The sequence below is a fragment of the Mobula birostris genome, chromosome 6, assembly GCF_030028105.1.
Source record: "Mobula birostris isolate sMobBir1 chromosome 6, sMobBir1.hap1, whole genome shotgun sequence".
NCBI lineage: Eukaryota > Metazoa > Chordata > Chondrichthyes > Myliobatiformes > Myliobatidae > Mobula > Mobula birostris.
Window position 1 is genome coordinate 21,127,411 of NC_092375.1, and position 12,292 is coordinate 21,139,702.

The 12,292-nt window shown below is 39.2% G+C and overlaps 1 protein-coding gene across 11 annotated transcripts in view; it reads left to right on the plus strand.

Annotated features, from left to right (window-relative positions):
• erg (ETS transcription factor ERG) overlaps nt 1-12,292 on the plus strand; it is a 301,661-nt gene that overhangs the window by 285,970 nt on the left and 3,399 nt on the right. For 8 of the 11 annotated variants that reach the window (XM_072259984.1, XM_072259980.1, XM_072259986.1 and 5 more), the window contains 2 exons: nt 4,143-4,196; nt 11,654-11,704. In XM_072259984.1, the coding sequence (XP_072116085.1) occupies nt 4,143-4,196; nt 11,654-11,704 (105 nt within the window). The remainder of the gene's footprint in view (nt 1-4,142; nt 4,197-11,653; nt 11,705-12,292) is intronic. The other 3 variants (XM_072259982.1, XM_072259987.1, XM_072259990.1) reach the window with 1 other exon arrangement.

The window sequence follows — 12,292 nt, forward strand, 5'->3', positions numbered from 1 at the left end:
GGCAGTGGGGTTCATTGGAGCCTGTTACCATGCTGTATCTCAAAATATAATAATACATGAGTATAGTCGATGCCTCAGCCACAACAGCTCCCTAGAGTAAAGAATTCCAAAGATACAGAGTCTTTTGAAGAAGCTTCTCCCCCCTGAGGTGGGTAACCCATTATTCTGCAACTGTACCTGCTAATTTTAGTTTTCCCAATGAGAGAAAACATCCTATTATCATTTACCTTTAATACTTTGTCTGCTTTAATTAGATCTCTGCCCCTTTCTAAATTCTAATGAGTACTGGCCCAGCATACACAAACTTTCCTATTAAAATAACCTTGTAACCCAGGAATCAACCTAATTAACCTTCTCAGAGCTAAAATGAACACAGGAAGAGCTGGAGGTAGTCAGCAAGTCAGGCAGCACCTGCAAAGGGAGAAACTGAGCTAAAATTTCATCTCAGGATTGAATTTGCTTCACTCTCTGCAGAAGACATCTGACATGCTGACATCTGTAGCATTTTATTTCAGATTTATAGTTTCTCTGTTGTTTGCTCTCAGGAATATCTCCACTGCAGGAATATCCCACCATAAGTAAGGAAATCAATCTATAAGCTGCACTCCAGATGTGGTCTCACTAGCATGAAATTTCAAAACCTCAAAGGAAATATATTATCAAAGTACAGAGTATATGTCACCATATACAAGCCTGAAATTCCTTTTCTTGTGAGATTACTCAGTAAATCCAATAACCACAACAAGTCAATGAAAGACCATGCTAATAGTCTGGACAACCAGTAAAGAGAACAAACTGTGCAAACACAAAACAAAAGAAAAAAAGAAGTGATAATAAAAATAATTAAGCAATAAATATTGAGGACGTGAGATTAGATTATGAGGACACTCAGTCCTCATTTATTGTCATTTAGAAATGCATGCATGCATTAAGAAATAATACAATGTTCCTACAGAGTGATATCACAGAAAAACAGGACAAACCAAAGACTAACACTGACAGAACCACTTAGTTATAACATACAGTTACAGCAGTGCAAAGCAATACCATAATTTGATAAAGAGCAGACCATGGGCACGGTAAAAAAAAAGTCTCAAAGTCCTGATCGACTTCCAATAGTCCCTGATAGCAGGTGGTAAAAGCGAGAAACTCTGTCTGCCATAAACCTCCAGGAACCGACAACTGCCAATGCTTTGGAAGCACCCGACCACGCCTGACACTGAGTCCGTCCGTTTGAAAACTTCGAGCCTCCAACCAGCCCCTCCGACACAGCCTCCCAAGCGCCATCCTCTGCCGAGCACCTTCAACCTCGCCCTGGCCACTGAAACAAGCAAAGCCGAGGATTCAGGGCCTTCTCCTCCTGAGATTCCAGACCACACAGTAGCTGCGACAGCAAAGTGGGCATTTCAGAAGTTTCTTCAGATGTTCTTCCATACTCTCACGTCTGTCTCCATCAAATCAGAATTGTGCACGGTACCCTACTTGACACATAACTGATAGCATTCACCGGAGTGGCCGTGCGTGCTGCGTAGCACCGCCATCTTCTCCTCCTCCTGAGATGAGGAGTTCTTGAAAGTGAGTCCATAGTTTGAGGAAATATTTCAGTGATCAGACAAGTGAAGTTATCCTCTTTGGTTCAGGAGTCTGATGGTTGATGGGTAATAACTGTTCCTGAACCTGGTGGTGTGATTCCTGGGGTTGCTGTACCTTCTTCCTGATGGCAGCCTTGAGGTGAGAGCATGACCTAACTGGTGGGTGTCCGTGAAGATGAATGCTACTTTCCTGCAACAACCCTTCATGTAGATGTGGTTAGTGGTGGGGAAGGCTTTAGCCGTGATGGACTGGGCTGTACCCACTCCTTTTTGCAGGATTTTCCATTCAAGGGCATTGGTGTTTCCATACCAGACTGTGATACAGCCAGTCAGTATACTCTTCACTACACATCTTTAGAAGTTTGTCAAAATTTTAGATGTCATGTCAAATCTTCACAAACTCCTAAGGAAGTAGAGGCAGTGCCATGCATCTTGTACATCTGCAGCAAACTTCCCCAGTCTTACATTCAATTCCTCTGATATGAACTAATGCTCCATTTTCCCTCTTAATTACTGGCTGTAAGTGGATGATAACTGTGTTTCTATGCATCTGGAGAGCAGTATTCTGTAGTCTCGCTCCATTTGAACAATTTTCTGCCGTTCTATTCTTCCAGCCAAAGTGACCTGCACATCTTCCAGTCTGCCAAAGAGTTATGAAAGGATTTGGGTGACAGACTCCATAGAGGGAGGGAAGGGGAAATCTGAGGAATGGGATGCACATCTTTTCATTCATATTGGAGAAGAAGAAAATGGCACAATATCCTAAGTCTCTTTCAAATGAAAGTCACTTATTACTTCAGCAATGGGTAGGTTGCTGATGCAGGCTGCAGTTGTAAGTAATGGTATTGGGGTCCTAGTTAATAGTCCAGTCAGTGGGGAGTCTAGAATCAGAGAGTACAACCTCAGAGCACAAGAATTTCATTTTTTTTGTCGTAAAAACAAAGGAGCTGGTTGTGGACTACAGGAGGAATGGAGACAGGCTAGCCCCTATTGACATCAATGGATCTGGCGTTGAGAGGGTGAACAGCTTTAAGTTCCCTGGTATAAACATCATTTAGGATCTCACATGGTCTATACATATTGGCTGTGTGGTGAAAAAAGCACAGCAGCACCTTTTTCACTCAGACGGTTGAAAAAGTTTGGTATGGGTCCCCAAATCCTAAGAGCTTTCTACAGGGGCACAATTGAGAGCATCCTGACTGGCTGAATCACTGCCTGGTATGGAAACTGTACTTCCCTCAATTGCAGGACTCTGCAGAGAGTGGTGCAGACAGCCCAGAGCATTTGTAGATGTGAACTTCCCACTATTCAGGACATTTACAAAGACAGCTGTGTAAAAAGAGCCCGAGGGATCATTGAGGACCCAAGTCACTCCAACCACGAACTGTTTTCAGATGCTACCATCCAAGAAATGGTACTACAGCATGAAAGCCAGGACCAACAGGCTCCAGGACAGCTTCTTCCACTAGGCCATCAGACTGATTAACCCACACTGATACAATTGTATTTCTATGCTATATTGACTGTTACATTAATACTATCTGTTGTACATACTATTTATCACAAATTACTATAATTGCACATTGCACATTTAGATGGAGATGTAACATAAAGATTTTTACTCATGTATGTGAAGGATGTAAGTAACAAAGTCAATTTAATTCAATCCAATCCAATTCAATTCAATTCAATTTTAGAACAGAGATGAGGAGCAATTTCTTTAGTCAGAGGGCTTTGATGCAGACTTAATAAGGCATTATTCAAACCACACTAGGATTGTTGTCAGCAGTTTTCAAGGCATATCTAAGAAAGAATGTGCTGGTACTGGAGAGGATCCAGAGGAGGTTTGCAAGATGATCGAGGATATGAAAGGTTTAATATGTGAGGAGAGTTTGATAGCTCTGGGCCTGTACTTGCTGGAGATCAGAAAAAGGAGGGAGGATGTTTCTGGGATCTCTTTGAAGCATACTGTATATTGAAAGGCACAGCCTCAAAATAAAAGGACATTCCTTTAGAAAAGAGATGAGAAGGAATTTCTGTAACTAGAGGGTGGTGAATCTGTGGAATTCATTGCTACAGATGGCTTGGAGGCCAAGTCATTGGATATATTTAAAGTGGAATTTGATAGGCTCTTGATTAGTAAGGGAGTCAAAGATTATGGAGAGAAGCCAAGAGCTTGGGGTTGAGAGGGATAATAAGTAAGCCATGATGGAATGGTGGAACAGACTTCTTGAGCTGAATGGCCTACTTAAGCTCCTATGTCTTACGTACAAGAGGGCATGGTCCAGTGAATAGATTAAAGACAATTCACTGGCCCATGCCCTCTTGATGGCATCTCATACAGCAAATAGGACCATACCTGCAAAATACTCCCGAACGTTCATCTTTCTACATGGGAAGGGTTAACAATTGTGACTCAGTAGAGTCAGAATCATAACCTTCATGTTTCAACAAAAATGGTGCAATTTGTAACTATAAATGCAGTGGAAGGACATTGAGGAATAAGTCGACACAGAGGATCTTAATCAACATTTTATTCTTTCTTGCCAGGAACCCCTTCCTCAAATGTGACCAAGGTAGAAGACCAGCCTCGACAACCAATAGGTATATGCAACTGTAGATTGTAAACTATGCAGTGCTTGTATAATCAGCGTTTTTTGTACAAGCATTTGAACTAGAGAGCCGATTCATAAAGCTGTTTGCCTTCAGCCAACTTACTTATTGCAATCAAAAGACTTGTAAGCAAGAACAATTTTTGGTATTAAGTTCCTACTTTAAAAGAATGTGTTATCACAGTCTCTGCAATTACTGATTTCAAAGTAACACTTTTCCACGATTCTGTTAGTGATAAGTCCTCGCTCATTTTCTCTGTTAGAAGGAATTTTGTATTTGAAAACACTCCACTCTGAGAAAATCTGTCTCTGGAAATAGAAGTGGATGTGATAAATGTGGATAATGCCGAGGCTGCACATCCCTTTTAATTCCCATATATTGGTGATAGCACTGGTAATGATCCAAATCATTGAAAGGGGAATTGTGACCCAAAATATAAATTTTGAACTTTTTTCAATTTTTAATCTTAAAGTGCAATTGAACTCATGGACCAAATCCATGGGATTTTCCTTGTGCATTATGTTTTATGAAGTTGTAAATGTTCTTTATAAGTTTATTAATTATCTTATGTATTTGTCACTCAGAGAAAAATTTATTCCTCTTACCTTTTCTTAACTCCATTGGTAGTGTTGTGAAATATGACATGCTGATAATGGTGGACAGACTTTTAAAGTGTTCTAATTTTCTTCTGCCTGTTATTTTAACAGGTTTAATAACTCATTTGTTTGAAACTGGTTGACCTAGTGTTACTTCTAGTTGGCAGAATTCATTTGAAGTTAAACTTGTATAAAACCTTGTGCAATGTTAAGTGGAAGGTACATTGAGCATAATCTCTACAAACTTTAATGCTGTTTTTAAAAGGATTACTTTAAAAATCATTGGGACCTACAAAACTATCCGTTCCCTCATATCGAAATAATGGACACGAGGCATTTCCAAGTTCAAAGTAAATTTATTATCAAAGTACGTGAATGTTACCATATACAACTCTGAGATTCATTTTCTTGCAGACATTTACAGTAGAACAAAGAAGTACAATAGAATCAATGAAAAACTACCCACAATGGCTGACACGGAATGTGCAAAAGAAGGCAAACTGTACAAATATATAAAGACAATAAAATACATACGTACATATATACATAAGTGAGTGGCTGGATAGATGGATGAATGAATGCCTAGAATATGAGTTGGAGAATCCTGAAAGAAAATCACTTCAAATTAAACTCACAATTTTTAGAGTCAAAAATTATGAATTAAGTTCATTCTTGGTTGCTAGTACTGTGGGCATCCATGGCATTCTTCTTATGATATTTAGTTCCATTTAGGTAAGTATAAAAGGTGAGTGATACTTTCACAGAAATTATAAGAACCAAAAATTGAAAAGATAGGTTTTAATTCCATTAATAAGGTATTAAATAGTAAAAAGAATTCCTGTTGTAGACCAATGGGATTTTTAAAATATTCAGTATATTTTTAGAGAGTCATTTAAAATTAATTACTTTTGTTAAAAACAGTGCCAGCTACACTAATAAAGTTGCAAAAACATACCTAACTTAAGTACATGAGTGTTGCAGGGGGAAAAAATGATCTGATATATTACCTGATTGCACTTGTTCAAGAAATATTTCATGACTGTGATTATGCAAGCATATTTAGCTAGAAAGTTGTTTCTCCAAACAACACTGAGAAACTAGCTGAATTTCAAGTGTGTGCGATATGGCTAGATCATTATTTGCAACAGTCCGGATGGTCTGTTGCCTCCCTGGTGCCAAGGTCTGCAATATCTCAGATCGAGTCCTCAGTATTCTCAAGAGGGAGGGTGAGCAGCCAGATGTCATGGTTCATGTAGGGACCAATGACATGGGTACGAAGAGTGATGAGGTCCTGAAAGGTGAGTTTAGGGAGTTAGGCGCCAAGTTAAAGGACAGGACCTCCAGGATAGTAATCTCAGGATTGCTACCAGTGCCACGTGCAGGCGGGTTTAGAAATAGTAAGATAGCGCAGATCAACACATGGCTGAAGACGTGGTGCAGGAGGGAGAGCTTCAGATTTATAGTTAATTGGGCAGTTTTCCAGGGAAGGTGGGACCTGTTCCGACGGGACGGTTTACATCTGAACTGGAGGGGGACAAATATTCTTGCAGGTAGGTTTGCTAGAGAGGCTCCAGTGGATTTAAACTAGATACAAGGGGGGAGGGGAACCAAAGTGTAGGAACAGATGTAGGGATGAAGGAAGAAAAAGAAAATAGTAAAGTTGTTTGTACCATTAGTGATAAACAGAGACTAAGAGGTGGAAAATGTCTTAAGTGCATTTATTTTAATGCGAGGAGCATTATAGGAAAGGTGGATGAGCTTAGATCACGGATTGATACCTGGAAGAATGATGTTGTAGCTATTAGTGAAACATGGTTGCAGGAGGGGTGTGATTGGCAACTAAATATTCCCGGATTTCATTGATTTAGGTGTGATAGAATCAGAGGGACAAGAGGAGGAGGTGTTGCATTGCTTGTCAGAGAAAATATTACAGCGGTGCTCTGGAAGTATAGATTAGAGGGCTCATCTAGGGAGGCTATTTGGGTGGAATTGAGGAATGGGAAAGATGTAGTAACATTTATAGGGGTGTATTATACACTACCTAATGGGGAGCGAGAAGTGGAGGAGCAAATTTGTAAGGAAATAGCAGATATTTGTAGTAAGCACAAGGTTGTGATTGTAGGAGATTTTAATTTCCTAACTGGGAAGCCCATACTGTAAAATGGCTGGATGGTTTGGAGTTTGTAAAATGTGTGCAGGATAGTTTTTTGCAGCAATGCATAGAGGTACCAACTAGAGAAGGGGCAGTGTTGGATCTCCTGTTAGGGAATGAGATAGGTCAGGTGATGGAGGTATATGTTGGGGAGCACTTCAGGTCCAGTGATCACAATGACGTTAGTTTCAATATAATTATGGAGAAGGATAGGTCCAGATCCAAGGTTGAGATTTTCGATTGGAGAAAGGCTAACTTTGAGGAGACGTGAAAGGATTTAGAAGGAGTGGATTGGGACAAGTTTTTTTATGGGAAGGATGTAATAGAGAAATGAAGGTCATTTAAAGGTGAAATTTTGAGGGTACAGAATCTTTATGTTCCTGTTAGTTTGCAAGGAAAGGTTAAAAGTTTGAGAGAGCCATGGTTTTCAAGGGATATTGGAAACTTGGTTCGGAAAAAGAGAGATCTATAATAAATATAAGCCACATGGAGTAAATGAGGTGTTCGAGGAATATAAAGAATGTAAAAAGAATCTTAAGAAAGAATTTAGAAAAGCTAAAAGAAGATACGAGATTGCTTTAGCAAGTAAGGTGAAAATAAATCCAAAGGGTTTCTATAGTTATATTAAGAGCAAAAGGATAGTGAGGGATAAAATTGGTCCCTTAGAGAATCAGAGTGGACAGCTATGTGTGGAACCAAAAGAGATGGGGGAGATTTTGAACAATTTCTTTTCTTCAGTATTCACTAAGGAGAAGGATATTGAATTGTGTAAGGTAAGGGAAACATGTAGGTAAGTTATGGAAACTATGATGATTAAAGAAGAGGAAGTACTGGCACTTTTAAGGAATATAAAAGTGGATAAGTCTCCGGGTCCTGACAGGATATTCCTTAGGACCTTGAGGGAAATTAGTATAGAAATAGCCGGGGCTCTGACAGAAATATTTCAAATGTCATTAGAAACGGGGATGGTGCCGGAGGATTGGCATATTGCTCATGTTGTTCCATTGTTTAAAAAGGGTTCTAAGAGTAAACCTAGCAATTATCGGCCTGTGAGTTTGACGTCAGTGGTGGGTAAATTGATGGAAATTATTCTTAGAGATGGTATATATAATCATCTGGATAGACAGGAACAGTCAACATGGATTTGTGTGTGGAAGGTCATGTTTGACAAATCTTCTTGAATTTTTTGAAGAGGTTACTAGGAAAGTTGATGAGGGTAAAGTGGTGGATGTGTCTATATGGACTTCAGTAAGGCCTTTGACAAGGTTCCACACAGAAGGTTAGTTAGGAAGGTTCAATTGTTAGGTATTAATATTGAAGTAGTAAAATGGATTCAGTGTGGCTGGATGGGAGACGCCAGAGAGTAGTGGTGGATAACTGTTTGTCAGATGGGAGACCGGTGACTAGTGGTGTGCCTCAGGGATCTGTACTTGGTCCAATGTTGTTTGTCATATACATTAACGATCTGGATGATGGGGTGATAAATTGGATTAGTAAGTATGCAGATGATACTAAGATAGGTGGCGTTGTGGAATATGAAGTAGGTTTTCAAAGCTTGCAGAGAGATTTAGGCTAGTTAGAAGAGTGGGCTGAAAAATGCTAGATGGAGTTTAATGCTGATAAATGTGAGCTGCTACATTTTGGTAGGATTTTGGTAGGACTAATCAAAATTGGACACACATTGTAAATGGTATTGAAGAATGCAGCAGAACAGAGTGATCTAGGAATAATGATGCATAGTTCCCTGAAGGTGGAATCTCATGTGGATAGGGTGATGAAGAAAGCTTTTGGTATGCTGGCCATTATAATTCAGAGCATTGAGTATAGGAGTTGGGATGTAATGTTAAAATTGTACAAGGCATTGGTAAGGCCAAATTTGGAGTATCATGTACATTTCTGGTCACCAAATTATAGGAAAGATATCAACGAAATAGAGAGAGTACAGAGAAGATTTACTGGAATGTTACCTGGATTTCAGCACCTAAGTTACAGAGAACGGTTGAACAAGTTGGGTCTTTATTCCTTGGAGCATAGAAGGTTGAGGGGGAACTTAATAGAGGTATTTAAAATTATGAGGGAGATAGATAGAGTTGATGTGGATAAGCTTTTTCCATTGAGAGTAGGGGAGATTCAAACAAGAGGACATGAGTTGAGAGTTAGGGGGCAAAAGTTTAGGGGTAACATGAGGGAGAACTTCCTTACTCAGAGAGTGGTAGCTGTATAGAACGAGCTTCCAGCAGAAGTGATAGAGGCAGTTTCGATATTGTCATTTAAAGTAAAATTGGATAGCAATATGGACAGGAAAGGAATGGAGGATTATGGGTCGAGTTCAGGTTGGTGGAACTTGGTGAGAGTAAGCATACAGCATGGACTAGAAGAGCCGAGATGGCCTGTTTCCGTGCTGTAATTGTTATATGGTTATATGTCAAAGAGGAAGCTCTAATCTGCCGATTTAAAACAGTCAATGTGAAAATGTTATACAAACTAAAGAAGCAAATGATCACCATTATCGGCAATAGTTATTTTCATTTGTCCTATTTTACTCACTGATTTCTTGTTAAGACCTAGTTTGACAAAGACTTTTAATAATCATCTTTCCCATGTTCAAAGTTTAAAGTTGACAGTGTCAATGGTGTATGCAATTGAGCAAAGGAATTGGGGAGGGAAGATTGAGAAGGAGTCATAGCAGGGATGGACAGAGATGGGAGAGTGGAGACCTGATCGTATCTACTCCTGATATCAAATGTATTTTCCATTCAGTAAGTGACGTGGGATGGTAGAGGGCCTGGAGTAATATTCCCTGGCCTAGAGATCAGTGCATTCTCCAGACTGACCGCCTTATTTGAAAATGGCTAACAGAACACGTCAAAGAACACTTGAAGCTCTCTGGTCCATATGGTTCAGAAATTCTACAAGTGGTACATTAACTGACCAAATCTGCAGAAGAATGCAGATACTTCACACTCTATAACTTCAGTAATATGAGTCTTATAATTACATCGGACAGCAATTTTTTTCAAGAGTGGCGCTTTCTCAGAATGTTTTTGTGGTTAGGAAAGACCGCTTGAAGCTGAACACAAGTGCGATCTCAGGCTACTTGTGTCATGTATGAATTTGGGAAAGCAAGAAATTAACTTTTGAACATAATGCGTTTAATTGCATAAAAGTGAAGTTGCTTTGCAATAGTTTAACTAAGCTAACAATGTTTTGTTGATGATTTTCATTTGTACTCAGTGTCTGAGGCTGCTCGCTTAAGTGTCCATCAATAATCAACCAGCATTGATGGATTCCAATTGCCCTGATACTGTTTCTCCATGACTGCAATATCCTGGTGAAATCTTTCACTGTACTCGTCACTGACAGCGCCAAGATTTGCAAGGAAGAAATCTAAATGGGATTGCAGAAAATGAATCTTTAGTGATATGTTGCACTTCATGGTTTTTGTATGCTTGAAACATGTTGTCAACCAGCTACAATTAGTCTAGTGCTCTGTAATTGCCAAGAAAATGTCTTCCATGCGACTTTCTCCAGTCCCTCTAAAAGTTCTTTGAATTGCCTGTCACTGATGATCTGTCTGATTTGTGGACCAGCAAAAGTACCTTTCTTAATCTTGGCATCAGTTATTCTGGGAAACATCTGTCTCAAATATCGAAATCCCTCACAGGAATGTTTGTGCCTGGTAATAGCAGATTCCACCCTTGCATTCTTGAACCCAAGTCTCTGACCAGGTCATGTAACTCACATTGAATTGTCAGATGAGGTCACTTGGCACAATGGGTTCAAAATCTGTATCGTTATCAGTGTAGTTTTCCATTCCTGGCTCGTGCATCATGGCATCTTTGTCTGCCTCTTCTTGGCTCCACGTCTCTGGTGGCTTCAGTACTGGAAGTGGCACAGGTCTCATGGTGGAAGGGAGATTGGGGTATTCAAAGGATTTCTTGTTTTTAGCAGACCACACATTTGTCAGACAGAAGTAGCAGTCTTCACATGGTCCTTTTGCTCTTGCCATATCATCAGAACAGCAAACAGCATTGACTTCCGAATACATCTGAGCTAAGCTCTAAGATCAACAGTGCATGCTGTGCAACAAATGTGAGGAGCCCAGGCTTTGTCATCTGCCAACTTTAAACCCAAAGTAGAATTCATAGACTTCCTTCCAAAAGAAGAGTCATTTGAGATTTAAGCATTTACGCGCCACAAACATAGCAGAAAGTATTGCGGCGTTTGCAACATCAGCAAGACATTTTCTATCACAAATACTCCTGAAAATACAATTGCTTTATGATAATGAGTATACACAATATGCTATGTGCATAGAGCATAAACGGCAACTTGATCGCAAACGGATATACACGTAAACGCAATGCATGAGTACGATGCTTTTCTGAAACCTGTCCTGCCATTGCAACATCCGCCCTGCCTAAGCATGCCTATGCATGCTGGAAAAGGTGGAAAATGTTTCCGTTTACATTGTGGACAACATATTAATTGACTTGAATTATGAATTGAAATAACAAATATCGGCAATGTAAAAACAATGGTGCATGACAGGGCTATTTCATGATTTTCATGCCAAAGTCCATAAGAAACACCCAAAGGTATACAGCAAGCAAACTCTTTGTTATCCAGTGTTATGTTTCATAAATATTTTAATGATGTTCTAAATTAATTCATATTGTGAATATTTATTCCAATTTTAGCAGATCCCTATCAGATTCTTGGGCCAACAAGCAGCCGACTTGCAAATCCAGGTACGTTAAGAGTAGCAAAAAGCAACTTTAATGGAAGAATAAAAGTGATTTATTTCCTGGTTAATTCTTGTCTCACTCTCCAACCTTACTTTACCATTGAGATGGTTTTCACCGTTATAATCCATTTCTTTATTTCTATCATCAATGCTGTGAAGCACCATACCTCTGTCAGCCTCTGTATGTACATGTGTAGCATTGTTATTTTTCTTATAGTTTAACTTTGCTATGCTTGCTTGGATTTTTATACAATCACCTATGTACTTGCAATTGTTCAGTGAATTTTCCAGCAATTACAGTACAGTTGCTTCTGTATTTTTCTAGAAATTTCTTAGTTTTTTGGAAGCATGAATCTGGCTATTTTATAGTTTAATTGCTATCACTGGAATTTGCTGTTACCTCTCTTCTCATATGAAATTACCACAACTACTTTTTGTTTTGGTCTTTTCTTTCTTTTTTGACTTTTCTTCTTTGTTCTTGTAACATTTAATAAAATAGCCTAAGTAACAAGTTAATGCCTCATTGTTGACTTCCAAAGAACCTTTAGATTGCAAAATTATTGGGATCCAGCAACTTTATCTTTCCACTTAC